The sequence below is a fragment of the Festucalex cinctus genome, chromosome 12, assembly GCF_051991245.1.
Source record: "Festucalex cinctus isolate MCC-2025b chromosome 12, RoL_Fcin_1.0, whole genome shotgun sequence".
Taxonomy (NCBI): Eukaryota; Metazoa; Chordata; class Actinopteri; order Syngnathiformes; family Syngnathidae; genus Festucalex; species Festucalex cinctus.
Window position 1 is genome coordinate 24,845,546 of NC_135422.1, and position 15,944 is coordinate 24,861,489.

The 15,944-nt window shown below is 43.3% G+C and overlaps 1 protein-coding gene across 7 annotated transcripts in view; it reads right to left on the reverse strand.

Moving 5' to 3' along the window:
* ak7b (adenylate kinase 7b) overlaps positions 1 to 15,944 on the reverse strand; it is a 784,344-nt gene that overhangs the window by 272,382 nt on the left and 496,018 nt on the right. For all 7 annotated transcript variants that reach the window (XM_077538608.1, XM_077538612.1, XM_077538611.1 and 4 more), the window contains one exon: positions 12,265 to 12,355. In XM_077538608.1, the coding sequence (XP_077394734.1) occupies positions 12,265 to 12,355 (91 nt within the window). The remainder of the gene's footprint in view (positions 1 to 12,264; positions 12,356 to 15,944) is intronic.

Genomic DNA, 15,944 nt, shown 5'->3' on the forward strand with positions numbered 1-15,944 from the left:
AAAACTGGGTGGCTGGACACACTCGCCAAATGGCTTGAAAGTATGTCTTTCGGGAAGATTGTGTCCCTCATTGCCTCTGCACTGGGCCTGCTCCTCTTGCTAGTGTTAATTACCGCCTGTTGTATATTGCCCCTGATCAAAGTGCTAGTTAGGAGATCTATTGATGCTGTAACCCACTTTCCAGTAGTGGTTGATTCTCACGACGCCAACATGCATTTGCCTAATGCCACTTCCTCTTTCCCTTGCGACTCTGTCTATGAAGTTATGGCAGATAAATATCTTAACTGATGACTCATAAAACAAACAAAAAACTTAAATTTGGTCTACAGGACATATTGAATGATTTACCCCTCGGCCCCATCCCTTTTTGTCGCTCTACTACCCGATGTGCCCGGAGTAATAAAGTAGTATTTACTCCCTATCACTATATAGGCTCTTTCCCCCTTCATGTTGTGGTTAGGGAGGTTGTTATTTATCCCTGGAAATGGTTAAAACATGTTTATGTTTTAAAGGGGGGAATGGCAATTTTCACTGATATATTCCCTGTTTATTTTGAGTACGATGTTTTCAGCCAGGACCAATATAAGACTTTGAATACTAGGGCCCTGATAGAAGTGATAACAATTAAGCTAAATGGATATACTTTGTTTTCTACACGGAGAAAGCTAGTTGTGGACACTATGAGTGATAGACGTCTACTTATGACCAGATATCTCCAAAAAATTGACCAATATTGCGTGGCGCAGCAGGAAAAAGGGAAGTGGCGGTGGCAGATGCGTTTCTCCTTTATATCCCCCTCACCTAAGCAGGAAGAAGGAGATGGGGGAGACGCCCGGGAACTGGTGGCCGCGCCTGAGTGATGAGCTGGCTGGAAGGGGGAGTTACAACATACTCCAAACGGCGGGTCCCCCGATGCCGCCAGGGGAGCCACCATTGAACCCATCCAGGCCTTCCCCGGCACTGCAACCAATCCGTCTGCGGCTGCGGACGCCTTCGGACCCAGCATCTCCTGACTCACCAGCCAATCCACAAAGGCGGCCAACTCCACGGCCAGGGTCACAGCCTTGGTGCCCTCCGCCTGGGAGGCAATCACCTGCGCCAAGGCCACAGCCGTCTGGCCTGTCAACTGATGTTGCTAGGCCCAGCATGTGGTCCCCCCAGGCTCCCACCAGACTCATCCACCTGTTGACTTCCCCCAGTGGTTCGTCATCTTATGTGGCCCCCAACCCTCCCCCACAACCGGGAGTAGCAGGGATGCGAGGGGGGGCTCATCCTACGTCGGCCGCACACCCGAGGCCAGATGAGGATTTGGCTCCTTGCCGCCATTCTTGGAAGCGGCATAGACTGAGGATGCCCCATGGCTTGTGCTTCCCGAGCTTGGGGCAACAAGGCTACGACTGCGCGACCCTGGCAGTGGAACAGCTGGCTGACATCTCCCGCCTCGAGTTCAGGATCCTGTGCAGCCGGATCCCAGATGACACCAAGGAGCTATACCAGGTGTGGCGCGCTGGCATCATGAAAGCCCGTGCCAGACAGAGAGCTGCCTTACAGCGTGACCTAGCCAGACAGCGTGGCCTGGCTGCACAGCCGAATCCTTAGCCTGAAGAGGCCTCACTTCTGACCACCTGTCCTGTCAACCGAGAAAGAATCTGGGTTGACATTTTCAATCCCCTGCCGACGCCTGCACCGCCCCTTGCGGCTCTGGTTCACCATTTCAGTAAAGATGTGCTGTCCAGAGAACAACTGGACATCACGATCACACCTTTGCAGTCACTGTTTTGTTGGGGCATAATAATCCCCACGCAGTGTGGAAATCATGATCGGATGGACGTCGCTGATCCACACATCATTCACCTGGCTCGCTCATGAAGGGCACGGAGCCCTTGTTCGTTTACGGACATTCGACGCCCACACATGGACATTCGCGTTCACACGCACACACGGACTCTCGTCACCTCTGGACCTCTCTCTCTCCCTCTTTCTCTTTTGCTCTTACACCCATCCTTCCACTCATATTGCCCCGGGCCATTGCAAACATTTCCACCCCCACCCATCATTAGCCTCTCTCTCTCAGCCCATGCACTCCCTGAATCCATGCATACACCACTCACATCTTTCTCCTGAACTGTCACTCTTCTGAGAGCTTCCTCATCCCCCCTCTCCTTGGACATAATATCGCATAGCAAATTTTGAGTACTGTTAGCATGTTATGTGCTCAGCATTTATCTTAGCGTGTTAGACATATAACCTTTGTTCTTCTCTTTGATGGGGTTTTACATTGTGCCATTTTATTGTTCTTGTGCTTTGAGATTTCAGTTTGTTAAAAAAAAAAAAAAAAATATTCCACTCTGTTATGTTAGCCTTTTAGACTCACACGATTTTTTCCTTTTTTTCATTTTTTATTTAGCCCTTTATATCTATACTATTTTAATTTTATTATGATTTTATGCAATTTTTTATGTCTATGCTATTTTTACTTTACCGTTTAAACTTATACTATGTTAATCTGTCCCTTTGGCCGCCAGCCGGCGGGTACAACTACTGGCATACAATAATTTCCCCTAGCCTTTCTTTTAGTATTGATGTGCTCAACTCTGTTGTTTGTAATGTAGATACGAGTGTTAACTTGCCTTTTTGCTTGGTTATTGACTACGTGACACGGGGCTATAGGTGTCTAGTAGATCTTTCATTAATTTAAGGCCCCATGCTCTTACGCAGGTTGACATGTGGCCAAGTCCCACGGTGTGAAGGCTCATATCGAGCCGCTTCCAAGTTCCCCCGCGCTCTAGGAGGTGCCTGCCCCCTCCGAAGAATGCACACTCGATCTGTTCGGGTTCAATATTGGTCACTTGCAGAGTTTTGCTCTAACACTGGAGTTAATGTGGAGGATTGCAAGTGTCGCGGTGTGTAGTTATTTACGCTGTATGATTGGTGTTAGCGGTGCCAATAACTCAGAATTTGTATGCTGGTGTCTGTGTTGTGATTTCATGAACGACTAAGCTGTGCTCCCTATCATCTTTGTCTACTTTGTTCATGATGTATTCACATCATGAAGGGGGGAATGTGGGATCTGATTTTTGGTGCTGTCTCTTGAACTATTGACCTATTCTAGGCCAAATGTTCAAGTGAAATCCTTTTCATGCTAAACAACTTTATGATTGCTACTTGTGTTTAAATAGCCTAAGGGAATTGAATGCCAGTGTGTATCCTGACTTGTCACAAAGGGAATCATGTATTTGTTACCAATTAATCATTTTACTTAATTTTGTAACTTTAAGGTGCCAGCTGAAAATACCAGAAATCACATGTTCACTATGGTCAAACTGTTGAAAAAACTGCTCCTTCGAAATCACATGTTCACTAGGGTCAACGGTTGAAAACTGCTCCTTCACGCTTAAGGGCTAACGAACAAGGGATATCCTGAAAAGCTTACAAGCATGACGGGGAAAAAAAGGTCAGAGCAAGAATCTTAATTACTTTATGACTTCTAGTGGACAATCATAGGAGAAGCTCAGAACAAAGATCTCATTATTTTACAAACTGTCAAATGGCAGTCAAGTGACTCAGGACAAGGGTCCCGTTATTGTTAGCTGAGGGACGATGCTTAGGACAAGGCTCTCACTATTTTTGGGTGTCTGCAAAAGGTTAGTTTAGCAAAATTATTAGATTATACAATGTAAATGATAGATCACCTTATTTTTATGAACGAATAAGTTCTTTTCAATGTAAATGATAGGTCACCTTATTTTTATGAACGAATAAGTTCTTTTGATACCAGTAAAACTTGGTACTACTTCTGGTCTCAAGAATGGGGGGGGGGGGGGGGGGGGACGTATGATCTGCGGGCTACTTAATAACAATTGGATACCAGTAGAAGTCACAAAACTAAGCTCGCACTACCCCCTAGTGGTCAAAAGCAGATACCATTAGCATTCAATAATTTGCATCTCATAATAAGTGGGTTTGGCCGAGGCTTTCCCGTGCCAATAAGATCTAAGCGTGAAGTGGGCAGACAAGTTTGATAGCCAATCGGGAAAGGAGGTTGCACCATGGGTGAAGCTTTATAAACTGTTGCATTTCCTGAGAAGATCAGATTTTTTCCATTTGCGCAAATTGAATGGTCTCATTGTGCTTTTGCCAATAAAGCCGCTTTTTGTTCAGCTTGACTTTGGATTCCCGCCTATTCTTTTCTCCTGACTCGCATCTGATTTTCAACACACAACGCAAAAGGGGACCTGGGGCACCAGCCTGCCAGCAGGTGCTGAAACAGGTGACGCTGCGGCCAGCCTTCCGGCTCCAGGCCTGACCCGAGAGCCGACAAAGACCCACGCGGGCACGGGGAGAACATGCAAACTCCACCCAGGAGGGTCCGAGCCTGTACTCGAACCGGAGACCTCAGAACTGGGAAGCGGACGTGCTAACCACTCGACTACCGTGCCGCCCGCTTAGAAATATATGAATGAGAAAACTGTACTATACTAGTTTGTATTTGTCATTTAACTACAAGTTACAACTTAATATTTACTAGTAATACTACTACTGTTTCTTCTACTACGACTACTATTACTAGTAATTAATAGGTAATTACCTTGTAATTTTCACAGACCTTATCTTTCTATTTCCTTCATTAGCATTCAGCTATAAGCATTCAGCTTAGCATTCAGCTTTCAGCATTCCCATGCAATTTCTCCAGAATTTGCACTTAAGTGTAGTTTTGGTTATGCCGGATGTATGATAATTTCCATCAAAATACGATAATTTTGAGTCTATGGTATGATAATCCTATATTTCCCACCTGGCAACGCTGCCTGGCACACTTCTGCATGCTGGCTGCAGAGCGGGGACTGGCTGGTTTCTGCAAAATAGCTCGCAGAAGCCTCTCGGTTGTGAGGCAGGTTTCTGACGCCAGCTCGTCAAAGCAGTGAAGCAGGCCCCGCATCAGTGGCTCACGGAACCCACTCTGCAGCAAGGCACCACCGCCAATGGTCCTTTGTGAGCGAGCGGAGACTGACTGAACCACTCGGCAGCGAGACAGGTCTCACCAGCTCGCGGAAGATGGAGAGCCACCCAATTCACACTGACTGCGGAAAGGACGCAGTGCGTTTTCCATACGGCTTCCGCACAGCTTCCGCACGCACTGTAATTCACACCGCGTGTGATGCGTGTCCAGTAGAGATGTTATGCTCGAGTCTTCCTCCTTGAACATGATTCGAGCAAACGAAGTGGAAGCGTATCGAAGCAGTGCTCCGACAACTGCTTCGGAGATGCCGAAAATCACATGACCACTGCAAAATAGGCCTCGAACGTCACAGACGTGTCAGCGACTTCACGCTGTTTCGCAGGAAAGATGAACTCCCCAATGAAGCCCCAATTAATTGATACAAAATAGGAAAGGTTATGATCATTCCGATCAAATATTTACCATTCTAAGATTATGGAACTATGTGTCCTATATATTAAAAACAATATCCCTGTTCACAAGTACTGTAGTTACAAATTAAATTCTGTAGAATAATATTTGACTCTATTTAGAGTAGCCTGAGAGTAGCCATGAAGCCGAAGACGGTCCAGCACTGCTGCAGCTTCTTCAGGAATAGGAGCAAATAGACAGTTTTAGAGTAATATTTACCACTGGAAGAGGGTAAAATAAAGAATTGAAAAAAATAATAATAAAAGCCAAAAACCAAGAACCGAACTGACGACCTAGAGTTTGGGAGACAGCTGCTCTACACCCTCAGCCACGCAGCTCCTGACGTCAGTGATGTGTATTGGTATATCGCTGGTCTGCTGGAATATTCCTGCAAACGTAGGTGGTGTGGCAGTCCCCAGAGCTGAAGCCAGGTCCTGAATTTTTTCCCCAATTTTTTATTTTATTCTCTTCCAATGTAAATAAATAATAGCCTACTCTAAAAATACTGCTTTAAACACTACAGACAAAAACAACAGACTTGAAAGGCCAACTTCACTTGTGTAAATCACACTTTCAAAAGACGACACAATCCCACAGTTGAAAAAGATACACAACATCTACTGAAACTTTACTGAACTTGTGAAATGCTGAGGCTCACGAGTCATACATGATAGCAAGAATGAAGCTTTGTAAACTTGTTCTCTTTCTTTCAGCTTTTCCATTCAGGGGTCACCACACCAAATCAGTTGCCTCCATCTAACCCTGTCCTCTGCATCCTCTGCTCTCACACCAACTACCTTCATGTCCTCTTCAACTACATCCATAAACCTCCTCTTTGGTCTTCCTTTCGATCTTCAGCCTGGCATTTGGAAACTCAGCCTCCTTTAACCTCTGGACATGTCCAAACCATCTCAGCCTGGCCTCTCTGACTTTATTTCAAAAGCCTCTAACATGTGCTGTCCCTCTGATGTACTAATTCCTGATCGTATCCATCCTGGTCACTCCCAAAGAGAACCTCAGCATCTTCATCTCTGCCACCTCCAGCTCTGCCTCCTGTCTTTTCCTCAGTGCCACTGTCGCCAGCCCAAACAACATTGCTTGTCTCACCACAGTTTTATAAACTTTTGTTTTCATTTGAGCTGAAACTCTTCTATCACACATCACACCTGACATTTTTCTCCACCCGTTCCAGCCTGCCTCCACACGCTTCTTCATTTCTTTTCCACACTCCATTGCTCTGGACTTAAATACTTAAACTCATCTACCTTCTTGGTCTCTTCTCCCTGTAACCTCACTCTTCCACTTGGGTCCCTCGCATTCACACACAGATACTCCGTCTTGCTACGGCTAACCTTCATTCCCCTCCTTTCCAGGGCAAACCTCCACGCCTCTAGCTTCTCCTCCACCTGTTCCCTGCTCTCACTACAGATCACTATGTCATCTGCAAACATCATAGTCCATGCAGATCCTGTCTAACCTCGTCTTGTCATCCTGTCCAATTACCATAAACAAGAAGGGGCTTAGCGCTGATGCCTGATGTAGTCCCACCTCCACCTTGAATTCCTCCATCACACCTACAGTCCTCATACATGCCCTGCACCACTTGAACATACTGCCACTCCATACTTCCTCATACAAAAACCACATTTCCTCTCTGGGCACCCTGTCATAAGCTTTCTCTAGGTCTACAAAGACACAATGCAGCTCCTTCTGGCCTTCTCTGTCCTTCTCAATCAACATCCTCAAAACAAATACTGCATATATCATGCTCTTTTTGGCAAGAAACCATACTGCTGCTCACAAATGTTAACATCTACCCTCAGTCTAGCTTCCACTACTCTTTTCCCATAGCTTCATTGTGTGGCTCTTCAGCTTTATTCCTCTGTAGTTGCCACAATTCTGCACTTTTCCCTTGTTCTTAAAAATGGGCACCAGCACACTTCTCCTCCATTCCTTAGACATTTTTTTCCACTAAGATCCTGTTGAACAACCCAGTGTCTCTTCTAGACACTTCCATACCTCCACAGTAGGGGTGTTAAAAAAAAAATCGATTCGGCAATATATCGCGATACTACAGCACGCAATTCTTGAATTGATTCAATAGGCAGTCAAATCGATTTTTTAACATCCATTTTTGATGAAAAATTATTCAACAAAACGTCTAACTTTCACACCTTAAACATGGAAGAATGTTATATTAATGGAACATTAAGCCTCAATATTTTATTTCAATGCTGTTCTAACATAAAAAGGTTACAACCTGTTTGTTAATTACAGTGGCTCACAGTTATAACACTGAAGTTTGAGATCAATAAATAATACATTTTCATACAAATATTACAGTGTCCATGTACAAGTTTACTGAATGGTATTTTCTAAATTGAGTAAAAGAAATTGTAACAATCAACTTGTCAATTCATATCGGGATTAATCGGTATCGAATCGAATCGTGACCTATGAATCGTGATACGGATCGAATCGTCAGGTACTAGGCAATTCACACCCCTACTCCACAGGTACAACCCCTGGCAAAATGTATGGAATCACCAGTCTTGGACGAGCACTCACTCAGACGTTTTATTCTGTAGATCAAACTCAGATAAGAAGCATGAAACAGTCGTAAGGTCATTCTAAAGTGCAACATCTTGGCTTTCAGAAACACTCAAAGAAATGAAGAAAAAACATTGTGCTGGTCAGTAAATGTTACTTTTACAGAGTGAGTGCAGGGAAATAAATATGGAATCAGTCCATTCCGAGGAAAAAATTACGGAGTCATGAAAAACAGACAAAGAAAAGACAATCAAAAGACAACACTAGTATTAAGTTGCACCACCTCTGGCTTTTATGACAGCTTGCAGTCTCTGAGGCATGGACTTGATGAGTGACAAACAGTATTCTTCATCAAGCTGGTGCCAACTCTCTTTGATTGCAGTTGCCAGATCATCTTTGCAGGTCGGAGCCTTGATGTGGACCTTTTTTTTCCAATTTACACCACAGGTTTTCAATTGGGTTGAGATTTGGGTTATTTGCAGGCCATGACACTGAGTGGATGTGTCTTTCTCCAAGGAATGCTTTCACAGTTTTTGCTCTGTGGCATGATACATTGACATCTTGGAAAAAGATTTCATCATCCCCAAACATTTTTTCAATTGAAGGGATAAAAAATCTGTCCAAAATGTCAATGTAAACTTGTGCATTTATTGAAGATTTAACCCAAGTGCCTTTGCCTGACATGCTGCCCCATATCATCAAGGACTGTGGGATTTTTGATGTTTTCTTTAGGCAGTCCTCTTTGTAAATCACACTGGAACGGCACCAAACAAAAGTTCCAGCGTCATCACCTTGTCCAATGCAGATTCGTGACTCATCACTTAAGTTAACCTTCATCCAGTCATCCACAGTCCATGATTGCCTCTCCTTCGCCCATTGCAGTCTTGTTCTTTTTTGTTTAAGCGCCAATGATGGTTTCCTTTTAGCTTTCCTGTATGTAAATTCCATTTCCTTGAAGGGATTTTTCAGAGTTCTGTCACATACATTGACTTCAGCTTCCTCACATTTCTTCTTCATTTGTCTCGTGCATTTTCTGTTTTCAAGACATATGGCCTTTAGTTGTTTGTCTTGACGCATAGATGTCTTCCTTTGTCTACCAGTATGCTTGACTTAACCTTCCCATGCTGTTTGTACTTGGTCCAGATCTTCGATACAGCTGACTGTGAACAGCCCACATCTTTGGCAACCATACGTGAAGTTATCTTCTTCAAGAAGTTTGATAATCTTGTCTCTGGTCTCAAGAGACATCTCCCTTGTTTGAGCCATGATTCTTGCCAATCCACTTGGTCCAGCATCCCTCCAAAGTGTGATAACTGCACCATTTTTAACTGCTAACAAGCAGATGCAATTTGAGGCAGTTGCCCAATTAAGGAAAGGAAATTGACTGGGCGTTACTGACCAGCACAATGTTCTTTCTTCATTTCTTTTAGTGTTTTTGAAAGCCAAGATGTTGCACTTTGGAATTACCTTACGACTGTTTCATGCTTTTTATCTGAGTTTGATCTACAGAAAAAAACGTCTGAGTGAGTGCTTGTCCAAGACTGGTGATTCCATACTTTTTGCTAGGGGTTGTATATAATCAGGACCGAGTGCCTTTCCACTCTTCATCCTCTTCAATGCTCTTCTCACTTCATCCTTACTAATATTTGCTACTTCCTGGTTCCCAGTCACCCCTTTGACTCTTCTTTCTCTCTAATTTTCCATTCATTAACTCTTCCAAGTACTCTTTCCATCTTCCCATCACACTACTGGCATCTGTCAACACTCTTCCATCCCTATCCTTTATTACCCTAACCTGCTGCACATCCTTCCCATCTCTGTCTCTGCCTTGCCAACCTGTATAGATCAGTCTCTCCCTCCTTACTGTCCAACCTAGCATACAAGTCATCGTAAGCCCCTTGTTTGGCCTTACTTTCACCTTGCGCTGTATTTCCCTGTATTCCTGTCTACTTTCTTCAGTCCTCTCAGTGTCCCACTTCTTCTTAGCTAACCTCTTTCTCTGGATCCACTTCTGCACCACCTCATTCCACCACCAAGTCTCCTTATCTCCTTTCCTTCCAGATGACACACCAAGGGCTATATTACCTGTCTGTCTGATCACATTTGCTGTAGTTGTCCAATCATCTGGGAGCACATCCTGACCAACAAGACCCTTTCTCAACTCCTTCCTGAAAGTCATACAACACTCTTCCTTTTTCAGCTTCCACCATTTCATCCTCTGCTCTGCCTTTGCCCTCTCTGTCTTCCTCACCACCAGAGTCATCCTACACACAACTATCCTATGCTGTCTGGCTACACTCTAACCTACCATTACTTTGCAGTCGCTGATCTCCTTCAGATTACACCGTCTACACAAGATGTAGTCTACCTGTGTACTTCTACCTCCACTCTTGTAGGCCACCCTATGTTCCTGCCTCTTCTGGATGAAAGTATTCACAATAGCCATTTCCATCCTTTTTGCAAAGTCAACCACCATCTGTCCTTCTGCGTTCCTTTCCTGTATACCAAACCTGCTAATCACCTCCTCATCTCCACTGTTTCCTGCACCAACATGTCCATTGAAGTCTGCACCAATGAGAACTCTGTCACTTCTAGGGATGCTCTGCACCATTACTTCTAGCTTTGCTCCCTTTCCACCTGGTCTTCTCTTTCTTCCTACCCCCCCCCCCCCCCCCCCCCCCCCACACACACACACACACACACGCACACCCTCCTCTCCTTCTTCGACCAACAGTAGTCCAGTTTCCACCAGCACTCTGTCGGTCAACAGCACTGATGGCGGGCGTTGTTAACCCGGGCCTCGACCGATCCGGTATGGAAGTCATATATTTGATTTGCATGTTTGGTTTGGCCAAAGGTTTCTTGAGTGAAGTTATGTAAACAGTGATTCTAAAAAATTCCATGTGCGCAGGTTTGATCAGCAGATGGAGCTCTTGCAGTGTGTCAAATGCCTTGAAGCAGTGCATCATTTTTGGGCAGTTGGTTGTCTCGAAAGTGGTTCATTGTTTCGGAAAGCTTCGGTTTCTCCATCCCTAGTGTCTGGAAACCTGCACCCACCAGTTCACGGGGGTTCACGCTGAAGAGTTGGGTTCATGCGATAACAACTGTGTATACACAGTCCTATTTTGTAAACAATAGCCATGCTTGTCTCTTGTCACATCGATATGCTTTTTGGACATTATTTCTGGGACTTCTACCATGGCTGTTCTACCATGGCTAGAAGTGTTTAAATAGTGTTATTTTGTCATGCTTAATTTATTCTGAGCTGACTTTTTGTCTTAAATGTTCGACTCATGTCATGCTATGTAGTTAGCTCGCTTCCATCCCAAAAAACGAGTTCGCAAACGGTTTTATTTTTAAATATACCGGAATTACCTTAATGCGAGACACCCGACTTCCTGTCCGGCTCCTGTAATTTCTTCAGATTCATGAAAATCTACATGCGGCGTCTAGGAAAAATAGAACGCTTGTGGAAACCTTACGCATCACCGCATCCCTTCTGGACCGCAGATGCACCACACCGCAGCTGGTGTGAATTGACACGTAGATTTGAATGCGTTCTATCCTTGAGGCGTCCGTACGGCTGTTCTGCAGCCAGTGTGAATTGGGCGTGATGCCCGCGTTCATTACGCCCAATCATTTTGTAAACAGAAGCACTTGAAATCAGGTGAGCCTTGGCCACGTCCATCAAAATCCGCCCATTTGAAGCTCGGCTCATAGTAGACCATCTTGTGGAGCCTGTTTTTCTACAATAAGGTACAATTTCGGAAAAACAATCTTTTGATGCAGTATTAGGGTATCCAGAGAATGGTTGTTGTCACTCTAAAGCTCACATTAGGTCCACTTTAATATCCACATAAAATTCATTGTTTTGTTTATCGCATTGCTCATGGCTTTGGACCTTCAAGAAGGAGTTTGTGAAGTTGACGTAGGACAGGTGTTTGCTTTTGTGACACATTAAAAGGATTTTTAATGCTTTTTTTTTTTTTTTTTTTCTTTTTTTTCTATTTTTGCGCAGCGGAGACTCGGCAAGACCACTGGAACAATGATTGTACGAATTAATCACTAACAGTGTAATATACATGTATATTTTTAGGGCATATTATATTACCGATAGAACATATTTTTTGGCTGGTGTTGTATTGATGTGAGTGTGCAATGCTATATGAGAGAATACAACTGAATCAAGTGGTGTCTGGGAACTCAAGCAAGATGCTGATTTTTTATTTTATTTTTTTCCCAAAAGTTGTCATTTTGAAAGTACGAGGATTCCATCAGACAGTGACGATATGTAAAATACATACCTTAACAATGTCCTCCATGGTGTTGTTGGAATAGTCCACAGCTACCAAGTAATAGGGCTTGGGCTGATGCTCAATTGTTTTTTTAATGACACTATAATGAGAGAAAAAAAAGAACATTACAGTAAATAGCACACAGAAACACTTTCAAATTTATCCTCCTATCATACAATGTACTATCATACTATGTACGTACAACGTAAGTACTGGAAAGCCGCTTTTCCATTTCAGGTTCCGGAACTACTTTGCCCCGCACCTCTCCCAGCCTTGCTTGACCTGACCTCTGTTGCTTCTCCATTGCAAACAGGCACGAATCAAAAAGAATGGAACAGGGACGGGATCAAATGAACTGTGCAGCCTCCCCTGCACATTGGCTGCATGCAGGGTTCTACCATAAGATTTTCATGAGTGCCGAGTCCCGGCCACCGGTTTTACAAGATTTCCAAAATATGAATTGCCGTTGCATGATGTTGCGATATCGCAAATTGCAGCCCATCAAATGCACAGAAGCTGTCAGACAACTAAATTTCCGGGTTTAAGCACGTGAAAGAGAGACCCGGTGAGCAGAGCGCGCTGCTCGCTAAAATGTTTACCAGAAGTGTCACTATTTCATCCAATGAATGTAGCCGCGAGGGGGCACAAGCCAATGTCTTCTTGTGCCGGTCCCAAGCCCGGATAAATACAGAGGGTTGTGTCAGGAAGGGCATCCGACGTAAAACTTTGGCCAAACCAAAGATGCGAATCGAATATATGACTTCCATACCGGATCGGTCGTGGCCCGGATAAACAACGACCGCCATCGGTGCTGTTGACCTATAGGGTGCCGGTGGAAATTGGACTACTGTTGGTCGAAGAAGGAGAGGAGGAAGGTGCGTTCGTAGGAAGAAAGAGAAGAGGAACACCACGAGTCAAGGACTTAGAGTAGTTAGACTGAATGTTGGAAGTATGACAGGAAAAGGTAGAGAGCTGGTTGACATGATGCAGAGGAGGAAGGTGGACATGCTGTGTGACCAGGTGGAAAGGGAGCAAAGCTCGAAGTTTAGGAGATGGTTTCAAATTGTTCGATCATGGTTTAAATAGGAAGAGAAATGGAGTTAGCGTGAAGGAGGAGTTTGTTAAGAACGCCCTGGAGGTAAAAAGAGTTAGGGTCATGAGTCTGAAGCTAGGAATCAAAGATTTGATGATCAACGTTGTTAGGGGGTATGCGCCACAGGTAGGATGTGAGCTGGAGGAGGAGAACTTTTGGTTGGAACTTGATGAAATGATGCAGAGCATCCCTAGAACTGAGAGAGTTGTCATTGGTGCAGATTTCAATGGACATGTTGGTGCAGGAAACAGAGGAGATGAGGAGGTGATGGGCAGGTTTGGTATCCAGGAGAGGAACGCAGAAGTACAGCTGGTGGTTGATTTTGCAAAAAGGATGGAAATGGCTGTCGTGAATACTTTCTTCCAGAAGAGGTAGGAACATCGGGTGACCTACAAGAGTGGAGGTAGAAGTACACAGGTAGACTATATCTTGTGTAGACGGTGTAATTTGAAGGAGATCAGTGACTGCAAAGTAGTGGTAGGTGAGAGTGTAGCCAGACAGCATAGGATGGTTGTGTGTAGGATGACTCTGGTGGTGAGAAAGACAAAGAGGGCAAAGGCAGAGCAGAGGATGAAATGGTGGAAGCTGAAAAAGGAAGAGTGTGACTTTCAGGAAGGAGTTGAGAAAGGCTCTGGATGGTCAGGATGTGCTCCCAGATGACTGGAAAACTACAGCAAATCTAATCAGTTGTGGGAGTCGCTGAAAGCATATGTTGTTTCTAACCTTTATTATTATTATACTTATAGCATTTTATTCTCAACACTTTTTGCAATCAAACTACTCCTACATTATACTTCCGATTTACACCGTTCAAATTTCAACTTGCTGACAAAATTCACGCCTTTCGGGCTATTTATCGTTTGACTTCATATTACTTACAGTACTCGCATAATTTAATGTTAAAGATCTACTTTTCCTCATTCAGTTTTAATGGAACTGACACTGAATTTTTTCTAAGTCCCATTTTCCACGCCCACTTCCATACATACAACAGACCATCTTGACTTGCTTTCTGATATTGCTCAGTGGCGCAGTTGGGAGAGTGCATGTACAGTAAGCAGGAGGTCGCAGGTTCAAAGCCCACTGCCGACTGTACATTGCACATATGTCCGTGGCAATTACATAAACGGATATTAAGTATACCAACTGACTATCATACCAGGAAATGCGTTATACTGACATGATCAAACACATGTGTCCCAAATTAGCGCTGATGGCTTTCATCAGGTGACACTTTAAAATACAAATACGCCAATTCGCTGTGCTGCTCACAGGTCTGGTGGCTCACTGGCTTAAGCGCTTGCTCCAGGTGAATAGCAAAGACAGCCCGATGAATGGTTCGCTGGTTCAAGCCTCGGATGGAGCAACGTTTGGACATGGACATACTTCTTTTTTTTTTTTAGTTAAAACTAAAACTTTCGTCTTTTCGTTTATAATTCAACCATAATTTCTCATTTGTAATTTACAACCAATTTATCTTTCTTTATTTAACATACATTTTATTGCATGTTCAGACACATTCGCTGCTTCCATTTCACAACACTTCAGTTATGCCACCAAGTCTTCTGTGGGTCAGTGGATATATTGGCCATTATTCAGCATCATACGTGACTTTTCAATATAGATACACTGTAAGACATACTTCTTTTTTTTTTTTAGTTAAAGCTAAAACTTTCGTCTTTTCATTTATAATTCATCCATAATTTCTCATTTGTAATTTACAACCAATGTATCTTTATTCATTTAACATAATTTTTTTTGTTCGTTCAATGACACATTCGCTGCTTCCATTTCACAATACTTCAATGATGCCACAAGTCTTCTGTGGGTCAGTGGATAGATTGGCAGTGCAGTAGCTCATTGAACAGTAAACAGGAGGCGAGGGTTCGATACCAGTCTCAGACTGGTTGAATTTAAACTTCTGTCGTTTCATTTATAATTCATTCATAATTTCTCATATGTAATTTACAACCAATGTAATGTAATGTAGTCTACAAGTTACTAAATAATTACGAGTAATTATTTAGTAACTTGTAGACAACAAGTTACTAAATAATTACGAGTAATACTACTACTAGTAATACTGTTTCTACTACTGCTAATACTACTACGACTACTACTACTAGTACTACTACTACTACTACTACTATTACTAATAATTAATAGTTAATTACGATGTAATTTTCACGGAATATATTCTTATTTCCTTCATTAGCATTCTGCTATTAGCAGTCAGCTTAGCATTCAGCTCTTAGCATTCGGCTTTCAGCATCCCACGCAATTTCTTCAGAAATTGCTTAGTCTAGTTGTGGGATGCTGAAAGCATCCCACATATGTTGTTTCTAACCTTTATTGTGGGATGCTGACCTTTATTATTATTATACTTATACTTAAACTTATTATTATAGCATTTTATTCTCAACACTTTTTGCAATCAAACTACTCCTACATTATACTTCCGATTTACACCGTTCAAATTTCAACTTGCTGACAAAATTCACGCCTTTCGGGCTATTTATCGTTTGACTTCATATTACTTACAGTACTCGCATAATTTAATGTTAAAAATCTACTTTTCCCCATTCAGTTTTAATGG